This window comes from Otolemur garnettii, unplaced genomic scaffold (genome assembly GCF_000181295.1).
Source record: "Otolemur garnettii isolate 467f Iridium unplaced genomic scaffold, OtoGar3 scaffold00038, whole genome shotgun sequence".
Classification (NCBI taxonomy): Eukaryota; Metazoa; Chordata; class Mammalia; order Primates; family Galagidae; genus Otolemur; species Otolemur garnettii.
In genome coordinates, this window is record NW_003852433.1 from 10,648,643 (window position 1) to 10,661,252 (window position 12,610).

Sequence of the window (12,610 nt, forward strand, 5' to 3'; positions counted from 1 at the left end):
ACTGATGTGTTACAGATAATATAGGATAGATTTTGTATGTCATTTTTTGTTTACCCCCTTTTCTCCTCGTTTCCCTGCTGAGAAGGTGAGCTCCGTGAGGACAGGGATTTCTGTTTTATCCATTGCTCCATCACAGTGTCTGGCATGTGAGAGGTTGCAAATATTTGTGAAATAAATTGACTGAGGATGAACACATTTAATCCTCCAACAAGCTGTCACCATTCCTATCTAACGGACCTCAAAACCGAGGTTCAGGGGGGGTAAGCCGCTTGCCCAAGGTCGCAGAGCTGGTCGGTGGTGGAACAGAATCAGGTTCTTTTGATTCTCAATCCCACATTCTTTCCACTTCCCTCACGGTGTGGGTGGCGGGAGCAGCAGCTCACGGCGACAATGCCCAAAGTGTTTCTTTGTGGCTTTGTAGTAGAGTGTCTGATTAAGGCAGCTTAAGAAAATAGATGTAATTTCTTACACATATTTCACTTTAGTTAATTTGACAATGAGATTGTGGTGACTAAGCAAATACTTCACTCCAGCGCTGATGGAGAGACTGACGCTGGCTTGATTGTCTGTTCTGTCCCCAGCTCTCAGAGTTCTTCAGTATCAGCTACATGTCAGCTTCCTTGCTGTATAAAGGGTGATACACAGTACGGGCTCTTTAAATAAGAGATGCTGACACATTACCATAGGTCTGAGAATTGCGATAGGAGTATAGCATTATGAAGAGTCTGCTGGGTGTTGACCCTTCAGGAATGCAGTAAGCACATTACTTGTGTGGTCACAGTAGTCCCTGAGGTAGGTGGTAAAGCGAGACTCAGAGAGGTTAGGTGAGTGCCCAAGGTCACACAGCCAGTGAGGGGTGAGGTAGAATTGGAGCCCACGTCTTTTTATTCCAGAGTCACCTCTCTTAATCACTGTGTTAATGTGTGTGTGTAAACATTTGGGAGTGGGTATTTTAATGATGATGACTTTGATAGAATGTTCTGGCAGGTCTGGGAGGAGGGGAGGGAGACGCTTGTGAAATGTTGCTTCTGCAGCATCTGTAACCATTTGAATGATCCGTGGTGGTCTGTGGTCTTTGGTGAATGCAAGAGCCAGCTCTCCACCTCAGGCATCTGCGTGCGCTGGTTGTTGATGTGGCCGAGGTCCTGGGTTTGAATCCCATCCTCACGTTACCATCTCCCTTGTGACCTGGGGCACTTCGTCATCTCTGCTTTAGTTTCCTTATCTACAAAATAAGAGTTCAAAGTAGCACTTTGGACAGAGTAGCAAAATTTAAGATATTAAACAGTCCCAACGTAGCAAGTGAAGAAAGCAGACAATGAACCATTAAATAAGGTCTCAGTGGTATTTTATTTTCTAAACAACAAAAATGAAAAAGCCTCCGCCATATGCACAGAAAACCATCTGGAAGGCTCCATGGCCAAACATTAATAGGGATGATGGCCAGACTGTAAAACAGCATTGCCTTTTTCCTTAATCTGAATTTTCTAATTTTTCTGTAATAACAAAATGAGTTGTTTTAATTAAAAATGGGACAGTGAGTCAGCGCTTGTGAAAGCACTTTGTAAACCATCAAATGCTCTATAAATTAGCTCTTGTTACGGTCATTATAGCAATTATTATTGTTACTGCTAGTCAGCCACAAGTTGGAATTTCTTTCTGCCCAAATCTCCTTCCTTGGCCTGCGGTGGGGAGTGCCCACGTGGTTACCTGCCTCCGGTCCTTCCAGCTCTTCTTCCTCCATGACACCTGGCTGGCTTCTCTCCATCTCCACTGCCACCACCCCAGTCGGAGCTGGCGTCACCTCTTGCATCATTCCTGCGGTACCCTTTAATTAAGCTCACCTTTTCCATGCAGCCGCCTGAGTGATCCCTGGGAAGTGAACATTGGAATTGGGTGTCTCCCCTTCCTCAAAGCCCTCAATGGCTTCCCACTGAACTTGGTGTAAAATCCAAACTGCACTTTGGCGCACAGGTCTGGGGGTCCGCCCCTCACCTGTCCCTTCAGCCTCTGTCTGAGCTGGTCAGCCCATGGTTTTCCTGCCTTGGACACACCACCTTCACAAAGGCACCAGAGAAAGAAGCCTAGCAAAGCGACCGCCCTAACTTCAGCGGTTTTGAAGCCTGTGTGTTCGGTACTGTTTGATCTTTGTGCGTTTACATTTTTACCATGGGGGATGCAGAAAGGCCGCACATCATTGCCCGAGGGTCTGTCTCTTGAGACTGAATTTGTGTTTGCACCATCAATAAGCAACTTTCTTAAGTTTCTTTCCTCTTTTTTTCCACTTAGCTGATACCATGCAGAAAAAAACCCTCGATTTGTGTTCATGATAGTGGAGAATTGAAAAAAAAAATTCCTCTTCTTTCTAAAAAACTGTCAGAAGACTTAAAGAAACAAAGAGAAATCCTTCCTACTTGGAGACCTTTGCTTGTGGCATCCCCCCTGCCTGGTGTGCTCTGTCCTTGGCGTGTGGTGTGTGATTCCCGTCTTGTCCTTCAGAGACCAGCTTAGATGCCACTTCCTCCCGGGGCCTTCCCTGCTCATCCTCCTAAAGGAGGCCTCCCATACTCTTGTAGTTTATTTTTAATTTATTGATTGACTGTTTTAATTAAGATAATTTTGGATTGACATGAAGTTGTAAGACATAATATGGAGAGATCTTTGCCCACTTCTTCCCCGTGGTAACGTTTTGCAAAACCCTAGTACAGTATCACAACCAAAATATCGATACTGAAACAATCCAGTGTTGTGATTCCGATTTCCCCAGTTGCACTTGCACTCTGTGTGGTCTGGATTCAGGTCTTGGCCATTTTATACTGTGCAGGTTTATGTGTCCATTTCACCACCACAGTGAAATACTGGAGAGCCCCAACACCCCCAGGATCCTTTGTATTGCTGTTTTACAGACACCTCCCCGGCCCTCCTGCCAACTTGTCCCCATCCCTAGTCTCCGACAACCACCAAGCTATCCTCCATTTCTAAAATGTTATCATTTCAAAACTATCACTTACATAGAGTCACACAATGCATAGCCTTTTGGAATTGGCTTTTTTGCTTAGCATAATTCTCTGGAGATTCAGGATTGGGCATGGATCAATACTTGGTCCCTTTCATGGCTGAGCAGCACTCTGGGGTTTGTATGCCCCACAGCCCGTGTAGGCGTTCACCCGTGCACATATTCATTTTATTACATTGTTCTGTTTCGTTTCCTCTCAGCAGTAACTATGATCTGAAATCCTTCAGTGCGTGTGTTTTCTTGTCTATCAAGTCTCTACTTTGGCAGAAGCTACGTGTAGGGGCCGGAGTCTTGTCTCAGTTGTTGTTGTACCTTTTCCAACTACTATACTTGGCACATAGTCAACATTAAGAGAATGTGGGATGAATGAAACACTTGGGGGCGTGGACATGGAAAAGGTATATAGAGGCCTACTAAGTGGTTGGGGAGGGCCCGAGGGTGAACTTGACTTCCCTGGAATTTGTGTATCCCACATGGGGGTGAGGTATCAAAATTGCCCTGTAAGAGAAAACTTATCCCTGAAAATCCCTTAAATCTCTTTGAAACTGCTGGAACTGGGACTTTATGAAACTCTAAAGGTTAGAATTAACTTCTTTGCTTTTCTGGGCATTTGTGCTGTGAGTCCGCAGCCATAGGGCGGTAGAAGGCAAGGGTGCTGAATGGAGGGTAGGATAACCGGGTCAACAAAGGAATTCCGTTTTCTTTTTGGAGGGGCCAATTGGGCATAGTTAGATTTACGAAAATGTGCTTGTGATGTCATGTGGATGTGATGTAATGTGCACGTGTGGAACATGCAATGCTTTGCCAGGTACATTGGCTCAACACCTGTAATCCCAGCATTTTGGGAGCCCACAGTGGGAGGCTGGCTTGAGGCCAGGACTTCAAAACCATCCTGAGCAGGAGAAGACCCCATGTCTGCTGAAAATAGGAATAACCAGGAGTGATGACACATGCCTGTAGTCAAACTCCTTGGGAGGCTGAGGCAGGAGGATCCCTTGAGCCCAGGAGTTTGAGATTGTAGTGAGCTGTGATGTCACTGCACTCTAGCCTGTGCAACAGAGTGAGACTCTGTATTAAACACACAAAAGTAACACTTTTATGATGTGATAGGCGTATGGTGGAACTTTCTTATGACTTCTGTGTTGTCTGTCTGCTTTGTTCCAACTCAGGAGGCAACCTTTCCAAACAAGACTGGACCATCCAGTGGCCCACCACGGAGACGGGGAAGGAGAACACTCCCGTGTGCCCTCCGGAGCCCACCCCGTGGATCCGCACCCACCTCTCCCAGAGCCCCAGGGTCCAGTCCAAGTGTGTCCAGCACTTCTGTCACACCAGCCCTACTCCTGGGGCCCCTGTGTACACTCACGTGGACAGGCTCACTGTGGATGCCTACCCTGGTTTGTGCCCACCACCGCCACTGGAGTCGGGCCACCGTTCCCTGCCCCCATCTCCACGGCAGCGGCATGCCGTCCGCACGCCACCTCGCACCCCCAATATCGTCACCACCGTGACGCCACCGGGCACCCCGCCCATGAGGAGGAAGAACAAGCTGAAGCCTCCTGGGACCCCGCCACCCGCCTCCAGAAAGCTGATACACTTGATCCCAGGGTTCACGGCGCTGCATCGGAGCAAATCCCATGAGTTCCAGCTGGGTCACCGCGTGGATGAGGCCCACACACCCAAGTGAGTGCAGCTGGTGGGTGCCTGGGGCGGGGTAGAGGGGCTGGGTGCCTCGTGTGCCCAGGAGTTCCCAGGCCAGGCAAGCAGGGAACTCAAGTATAGTGTTCCTGACTTGAGTTGAATGAAGGGTGGCTCTTCACCGAGGGTCCTGAGACAATGAATAAAATGGAATTTTCCAGAATTGGCTATTTAAAAAATACTTTAAGGCCAGGTGCAGTGGTTCACGCCTGTAATCCTAGCACTCTGGGAGGTTGAGGCAGTTGGATTGCTTGATCTCAAGAGTTTGAGACCAGCCTGAGCAAAAGCAAAACACTATCTCTACTAAAAATAAAAAAAACTAGCCTAAAAATAGAAAAAAACTAGCAGGACATTGTGGTGGGCACCTGTAGTCCCAGCTACTTGGGATGCTGAGGCAAGAGGACCACTTGAGCCCAAGAGACTAAGATGGCTGTGAGCTATGATGATGACATGGCACTTGACCCAGGGTGACAGAGTGAGACTCCTCTCAAAAAAAGAAAATGCTATTAATCTTCTAAGTCAGTGTTTGTCAGCCTTTTTTTTTTCATCTCACAGCACACTTGAACCTATAGTTAAACTTCTGCACACACTTAAATTATGTTGATCACACAAACAACAGTAAAGAATATACTTACTATGCTTTGAACGTCTTTTGAAAATAATTTAATTAACAATCTTTAAAAATTTTCACAGTGTACCTAAGATCCTCTCATGGCACACCAGTGTTGAAAATCTCTGATTTAGAGCGTGGTTTGGCAAACTATGCCCTAGGGGCTGGATCTGACACCCCACCCCACCTGTTTTTGTAAATAAAATGCATTGGAACATACCTGTGTTCATTCCTTTAAGTATTGTCTATGGCTACTTTATTGTGACAACAGGAGAGTTGAATATGGCCCAAAAGTCAAAAATATTTACCCTCTGGCCCTTTACAGGAAAAGTTTGCTGACCCATATAGAACAGTCCAGCCTAGCACTGCCCCTAGAAATAGGATATGATGTATATCAACCTTAAATTTTCTAATAGCCACATTAAAAACAATTATCAGAATAAAATGACCCTAATTTTTATATGTCATTTAAGTCACTGTATCAAAAATATGATCCTAGGCTCGGCGCCTGTGGCTCAAGTGGCTAGGGTGCCAGCCACATACCTAGGGTGGCGGGTTCGAATCCAGCCTGGGCCTGCCATACAACAATGATGGCTGCAACCAAAAAATGGCCGGGCGTTGTGGCAGGCGCCTGTGGTCCCAGCTACTTGGGAGGCTGAGGCAGGAGACCAGCCTCTTGAGCCCAGGAGTTGGAGGTTGCTGTGAGCTGTGATGCCAGAGCACTCTACCCAGGGGGGCAGCTTGAGGCTCTGTCTCAAAACAAACAAACAAACAAACAAAAATATGATCCTAATAACATAGAATCAATAGCCCCAGCTACTTGGGAGGCTGAGGCAAGAGAATTGCCTAAGCCCAGGAGTTAGAGGTTGTTGTGAGCGGTGTTGCCACAGGACTCTACCAAGGGCGATAAAGTGAGAATCTGTCTCTACAATAAAATAAAATAAAATAAAATATATATACCTGTATATATTATTACTGAGATATATATTTTGCATTCTTATTTCTGTATGAACCCTTTGACATCCAGTGTGTATTTCACAACGATGACCCCTCTCAGGTGAGGTTAGAGGGAAGCAGGACATGCTGGGGACAATTGACAGAAGACCCCTGGGGCTAAAAGGGAGCAAGGCGTGTGGTGCAGATGAGACTGGACTCAGGGTGAGGCAGGCTGAAGCCCTATTCACAATCACCAACAGGTAGAAACAGCCCGGGTGCCCATCAGCAGATGAGTGGGTAACAATGTGGTGTGTCCATACAATGCAATATTATTCAGCTGCCACAGTCAATAGATAAACAAATGGGTGTGGTTATGTTCCAATAAAACTTTATTTATAAAAACAGGTGCCCACCTATTAGTTTGTCAAGCTGCATTGGATGCCATGGTATAGAGAAATGATTCTCCTCTCTAAGGCACTGGGAATAGCCTAAAGTGATTTACGTTTTATGAAGGTAAACTTCAGGCTGGTACCTGAAACTGAACTTAAAGACCTAAAACACATATTTGAGATCTCTGAGGTTTAAGTAGAAGATGGATGGTTTTTCTGGTAGGAGTTGGGTTTGATCTCCATGGTTTTGTGAGAGCCACAGAGGCGGGGCCTGCTGAGACCGCAGGGCAAGGCTATGGGTTAGAGTTGCAGGAATGTGGGGAGCCCTAGGTACTAAGGTGGGAGGTGGAAGAGGCGTTTGGGGTGCACTTGCTGTGGTGTCCCCAACACTCTGTGCACCTTTCTCACCCCTTCACTGTGCACATCCCAAAATGAGGCAGAACTTGATGAGAAAGCAGCACCTCTGAACGTGTCGTCTTTGATTCTGCAAGAAAGGGCCACGTGAGAGAGGCTGCCCTTTGGTTTTTAAATGTGAGTCTTTCCTTAGGCCCCCTGGAGGATTTATACTGTCTGGATAGGGCTGAATCACCCACTTCTTCAAGATCTTCCAAATCACCCCACCTACCATCAGTGCTTTGGGGAAATTATATATATCAGGATTCAGGTGGAGTTAAGCTTTGCCTCCCTGTTTGAGTTTGCAAACTCATCACTTCAGGGTGTCTGGTCTTGGGGTATTAAAAAAAAATCTAAGATACAGACAGTGGTATTCTGGACAGTGTGGAGAAGGGAAGCAGGGGTAGATATGAATTCTGACTGGGGAGATTAAGAAAGAATTTATAGCGGAGGCATTAGTTGAGTTGAATCCCAATTATTAGATTGATAACAACAGCCACCATTCACCTTGGTCTGAGCTAGTCCCAGTTCTTCCAGGAAGTACCATTTTGACCTTGGATGTAACTTCTCTGAGTCTTAGCTTTCTTACCTGTGGACCACAGGGGTTGGAATACATTTGTGTTTTTAAATCTATGATCATGACCCATTAGTGGATGGTGGTATCATTTTAATGGGCTGTGACCAGGATTAAAAAAATGAAATAGACTAGCTAGGCTAGAATACATTGCAATGCACTGCATGTAGTTAAGGTATTAGAGTTGTTTTGAGATGCTTGTTTTGGTAGGTACAGGCATACCTCAGAGATATTGTGGATTCAGTTACAGACTCACTGCATTAAAGTAAATATTGCAACAAAGTTGATTTTTGGAGTTTTCCAGATTATATAGCAGTTATGTTTACACTATATTATAGTCTCATAAATGGACAGGAGCATTATGTCTTAAAAAACAAAGTAACACCTTAATGAAAAGATATTTTAATGCTAAAAAGTGCTAATAGTCATCTGAGCCTTCAGTGAGACATAATCTTTTTGTGGGTAGAAGACCTTGCCTTGATATTGATGGCAGGTGACAGGTTGGGGTGGTTGGGCTAACTGTGGCAGTTTCTTAAATGCAGATAATGATGAAGTTTGCTGCCATTGAGCAACTCTTCTTTTCACAAAAGATTCATCTGTAGCACGTGATGCTGTTTGATAGCATTTTACACACGGTAGAACTTCTTTCAAAATTAGAGTCCGTCTTCTCCAACTCCGCTGCTCCTTTATCAGCTAAGTTTTCTATAATGTTCTAAATCCTTTGTTGTCAGTTCAACAGTGCTCAGAGCATCTTCATCACGAGCAGATTCCCTCTCAAGGAACTACTCTCTTTGCTCTTCTATATAAAAAACAACTCCAAATCCATTAAAGTTTGATCAGAAGACTGTGGCAATTCAGTCCTGTCTTCAGGCTCCACTTGTAATTCTAGTTCTCTTGTCATTTCCGCCACATCTGCAACGACTTCCTCCACTGACGTCTTGAACCCTTAAAGTTAATCATGAAGGTGAGGATGAACTTCTTCCACGCTCTTATTAATGTTGATATTTGGACCTCCTCCCATGAATCGTGAAGGTTCTTGATGGCATTGAGAATGGTGAATTCTTTCAGGAAGATTCTTCAGTTTACTTTGCTCAGATCCATCAGATGAATCATAGTATATGCCAACCAAAGTCTTATAAAATGTATTTTTTAAATAATAAGACTTGCAATTTAAAATGACTGCTTGTTCCACAGCCTGAAGAGTGGATGTATTAGCAGACGTGAAAATAACACTAATCTCTTTGTGCATGAGCGCTCTTGGGTGACTAGGTGCCTTGTCAATGAGTAGTAATATATTGAGAGGAATCATTTTTTCTGCACAGTAGGTCTCAACAGTGGGCTTAAAATATTCAACCAAACATGGTATAAACAGATAGGCTGTCATCCAGGCTTTGTTTCATTTAGAGAGCACAAGCAGAGGAGATATGAAATAATTCTTAAGGGCCCTGGGATTTATGGAATAGTAAATGAGCATTGGCTTCAGCTTAAAGTCATCAGCCACGTGAATCCCTAACAAGGGAGTCAGCCTGCCCTTTCTTAGCTTTGAAGCTGAGCACTGACGTCTCCTCTCTAGCTATGAAAATCCCAGATAGCACCTTCTTCCGATATAAGCCTGTTTCGTCTACACTGAAAATGTTTTGTTTAGTATAGCCACCTTCATCACCGATCAAGCTAATGATCTTCTGAAAAACTTGCTGCAGCTTCTCCGTCGCACTGGCTGCCTCCCTTTCCATGGTATGGAAGTGTCTTCTTTTCTTTTTCTTCTTCTTTTTTTTTTATTGAATGGTAACTATGTACATTAATGCACTTCTGGGGTACAGTGTGGGGTTTTCACATGCAATCTGAAATACTTCCATCAAACTGGTCAACACAGCCTTCATGTCATTTTCTCAGTTATTGTTTTGAAACGTTCACATTCTACTTTTAGAAAGATTCACTTGTACCCCTGTAAGATGTGTCTTCTTTTCTTAAACCTCATGAACCAACCTCCGCTGGCTTCCAGCTTTTCTTCCACAATTTCCTCACCTCTCTCAGCCTTCATAGGATTAGTCCTTGGCTTAGGGAATGTTGTGGCTGGTTTGATCTTCTATATAGATCATTAAACATTTCTCCATATCAGCAATTAGGCCATTTGCTTTTCTTATTGTTCATGTGATCCCTAGAGTAGCAGTGCTGATATCCTTCAAGAACGTTTCCTTTGCATTCACAGCCTGACTAACTGGTCAAGAGGCCCAGCTTGCAGCCTGTCTCGGCTTTCAACACGCTTTTCTCAACTCAGCTTAATCTTTCTACCTTTAGATTGAAAGTGAGAAACGTGTGGCTCTTACTTTTACTTGAACACTCAGAGGCCATTGTATCGCTATTCCTTGGCCTAATTGCAATATATTTGCTGTGTCCCAGGGAGGTCTGAGGAAAGGGAGAGAAATGGAAACCGGCCAGTTGGGGGGTGGTCAGAACACACACACAGCCTTGATGGATTCAGTTCACCTTCTCACGTGGCTGTGGTTTGTGACACCTCCAAACAATTACAATAGTAACATCAGAAATCACTGCTCCCAGGTTACAGTAACAGATATAATAATGAGGAAAAAGTTGGAAATATTGTAAGAATTACCAAAACGTGACACAGAGACCAGAAAGCACGTGCTACTGGAGAAATGGTGCCTATGGACTTGCTAGCCTCAGGGGTGCCTGCCACGCACCTTCAATGTGGGAAAAACGTGGTTATCTGCAAAGTGGGGTAAAGTGAAGTCCAGTAAACAAGGTGTGCCTGTCAACTCCTCCCGCCCCTTTCTGGAGGCTCTTCCCGCTCTGGACAGCTTTGATTGTAGAATGAACCTTGTCAGGGAGGAGGTGAGAAGGTTTGAGAAGCCGGCCCTTTGTGCTGAGAGTGCAGCCAGACACTCATCAGGCTTTCTCTCTCCAACCCCGAATCCCTGCTGGGCGCGGTCTCTGCTGCTAACGTGGCAGCCTTCAGTCTGCTTTCATTTCCTCTTCATGGGATGAAGTGGAGTTTTCACAGTCATGGGTCTTTCTGAGCAGGACCTGAGTTGTTTAAAATGGTCGGTGCCCGTGATTTTCCAAGTCCACACGCTCTGGGGGCGACGGGGGAGGTGATTTGCAGACCCGTTAACCTTCGCGCTGTCTGGGACACTGGGACACCCACGATGGTGCTTATCAGATGGTGTGTTGGGGTCTCACTCCCGCCCCCAGTAGTGTCTCCTGGGCCTTTTCAGAATAAAGACATGAAAACAAGAAAATACTAGTGACGGCCCATCTCTCACCTCCACGTTGGGACACCTCTAAACCTCTGGCATTTGCTTAATCGAAGCCATATCCCTCGTCTTTGTTCCTCCCCAAAGAACTGTTTATTTTCGTCTTTTCCTTTTTTTTCTTTTGCACTTAGATAAGTGTTCACTTTTCTGGCGTTACTAGAACACACTCGTACGCAATGAAAAGGGCTCTGTTGTTTTTTCCCCAGTAAAAGTTATCCTTGATTACTGTGGAGGTTGAAACAGCTTTGGAAATATGATGAAGGAAGTGGAAAGAGGGTACTGGTCTCTCGTTTTCTGCGCACATGTCGCATAGAGAGCTTTGTACTCTTAACAGGGGTGAAATCACCCCTAGGGGGCAAATTGGTTCTTGGGGGAGGCAGAAAAACCTCAGATTTTACCACAGTTTGTAAGCCCTCAATGAGCCACAGTGTACAAACAGGTACTCAGTATATCTGGGTTATTAAAATTTCACTGGGGGCTGGGGGTAGAGATTAGGAAAACCAAAATCGAGAATCTCTCCTACATTCTTAGTAGCCTTTGTTTTGCCCCCTGACTTTGTGCTTCTACGGATGTGGAGAAACCTTGGAAAATTAACAGGGCCCGATCTCCGGGATTCTGCTCATTCTTCCTCCTAAGAAGAAAGACCCACGGCCATGTTGTTAAGGAAAAAAGAAATCCTAGCAATTATTACGTGTGTAATGATTTGTATGTTTTTAGATTTTTCCATTTGTCTACCCATAATACAAACGTCTTGCTCTTTCTTAGTAGATCTGCCTTCCCGTAAACTGAATCACATTTTAAATGCACAAGAGATGCTCAGTATTAAAAAGGAATTCTATCAGAAATGGTTTTTTCCCCCAAATCTTTATTAAAGGTAATTTTTGATTACAACTTTAATTACAGAAATAATTTCTAGATACATCTTTATTTTGAAAATACAAGCAATATAAAGTATAAGCAATGAAAGGTAAAATTCTCCCTTCCCCTTGCCGTGAAGAACTGTGATAAGCACTGTGCCTACTTTGATATGAATCCTTGCACACATGTACAGGTTACATATGTTTTTACATGGATGTCCATATGCAATATAGTTAGTTCCCTTTCTTCATCATTGGACCCATACTATATGCTTTTACTGATATAATTTGCCTTTATTAGGTATGTATAAATGCAAATATTCCATTCTTCTTGGAAAAAATTTTTCTGTTTTCCCCAAAGCACATCTAGAACATCCCTTGGTGTTTTCAGACTTCTGTACTGCATGTGTGAACACATTGCACCTTTACTGTTCTGGGGCAGTGTGTCAAAACCTTCAGCTGGGAGCCCAGAGCCTGGGGCCGGCTGAGAGCCTCCGAACACGTGTTTATTAAACTTACATTTAAATCTCATTGTCTTTGCTCCAACTAACAGACTTCGCTCAACAGATTCATTATGGAAATAAAGTTTCACGAGGGATCTTTTTGTCTATTTTAGAAGACTAATGATCTGATAACACTTAAACTCTTTGGCACACACCTACAGATCGTTGTGCTAATTATTACGAGGCTCTCTGAATGTATTTATAAGGGCAAGAGTGGGATGATTAGTGTGTGGGTAACAGTATCCTCATTAAAATAGGGAGACCTCTGCTGTGCTCGTCCCATGTTTCCTTTGAGGTTCAGCTAAGTATTCAGACACTCAGTGTCAGACTGACTTAAAAGGATTCAGGGTAGCACCAGG

At 44.4% G+C, this 12,610-nt stretch overlaps 1 protein-coding gene across 1 annotated transcript in view; it reads left to right on the forward strand.

Moving 5' to 3' along the window:
- KSR2 (kinase suppressor of ras 2) overlaps window positions 1–12,610 on the forward strand; it is a 424,985-nt gene that overhangs the window by 175,028 nt on the left and 237,347 nt on the right. The window contains exon 4 of the mRNA XM_003789934.1: window positions 4,186–4,699. Within this exon, the coding sequence (XP_003789982.1) occupies window positions 4,186–4,699 (514 nt within the window). The remainder of the gene's footprint in view (window positions 1–4,185; window positions 4,700–12,610) is intronic.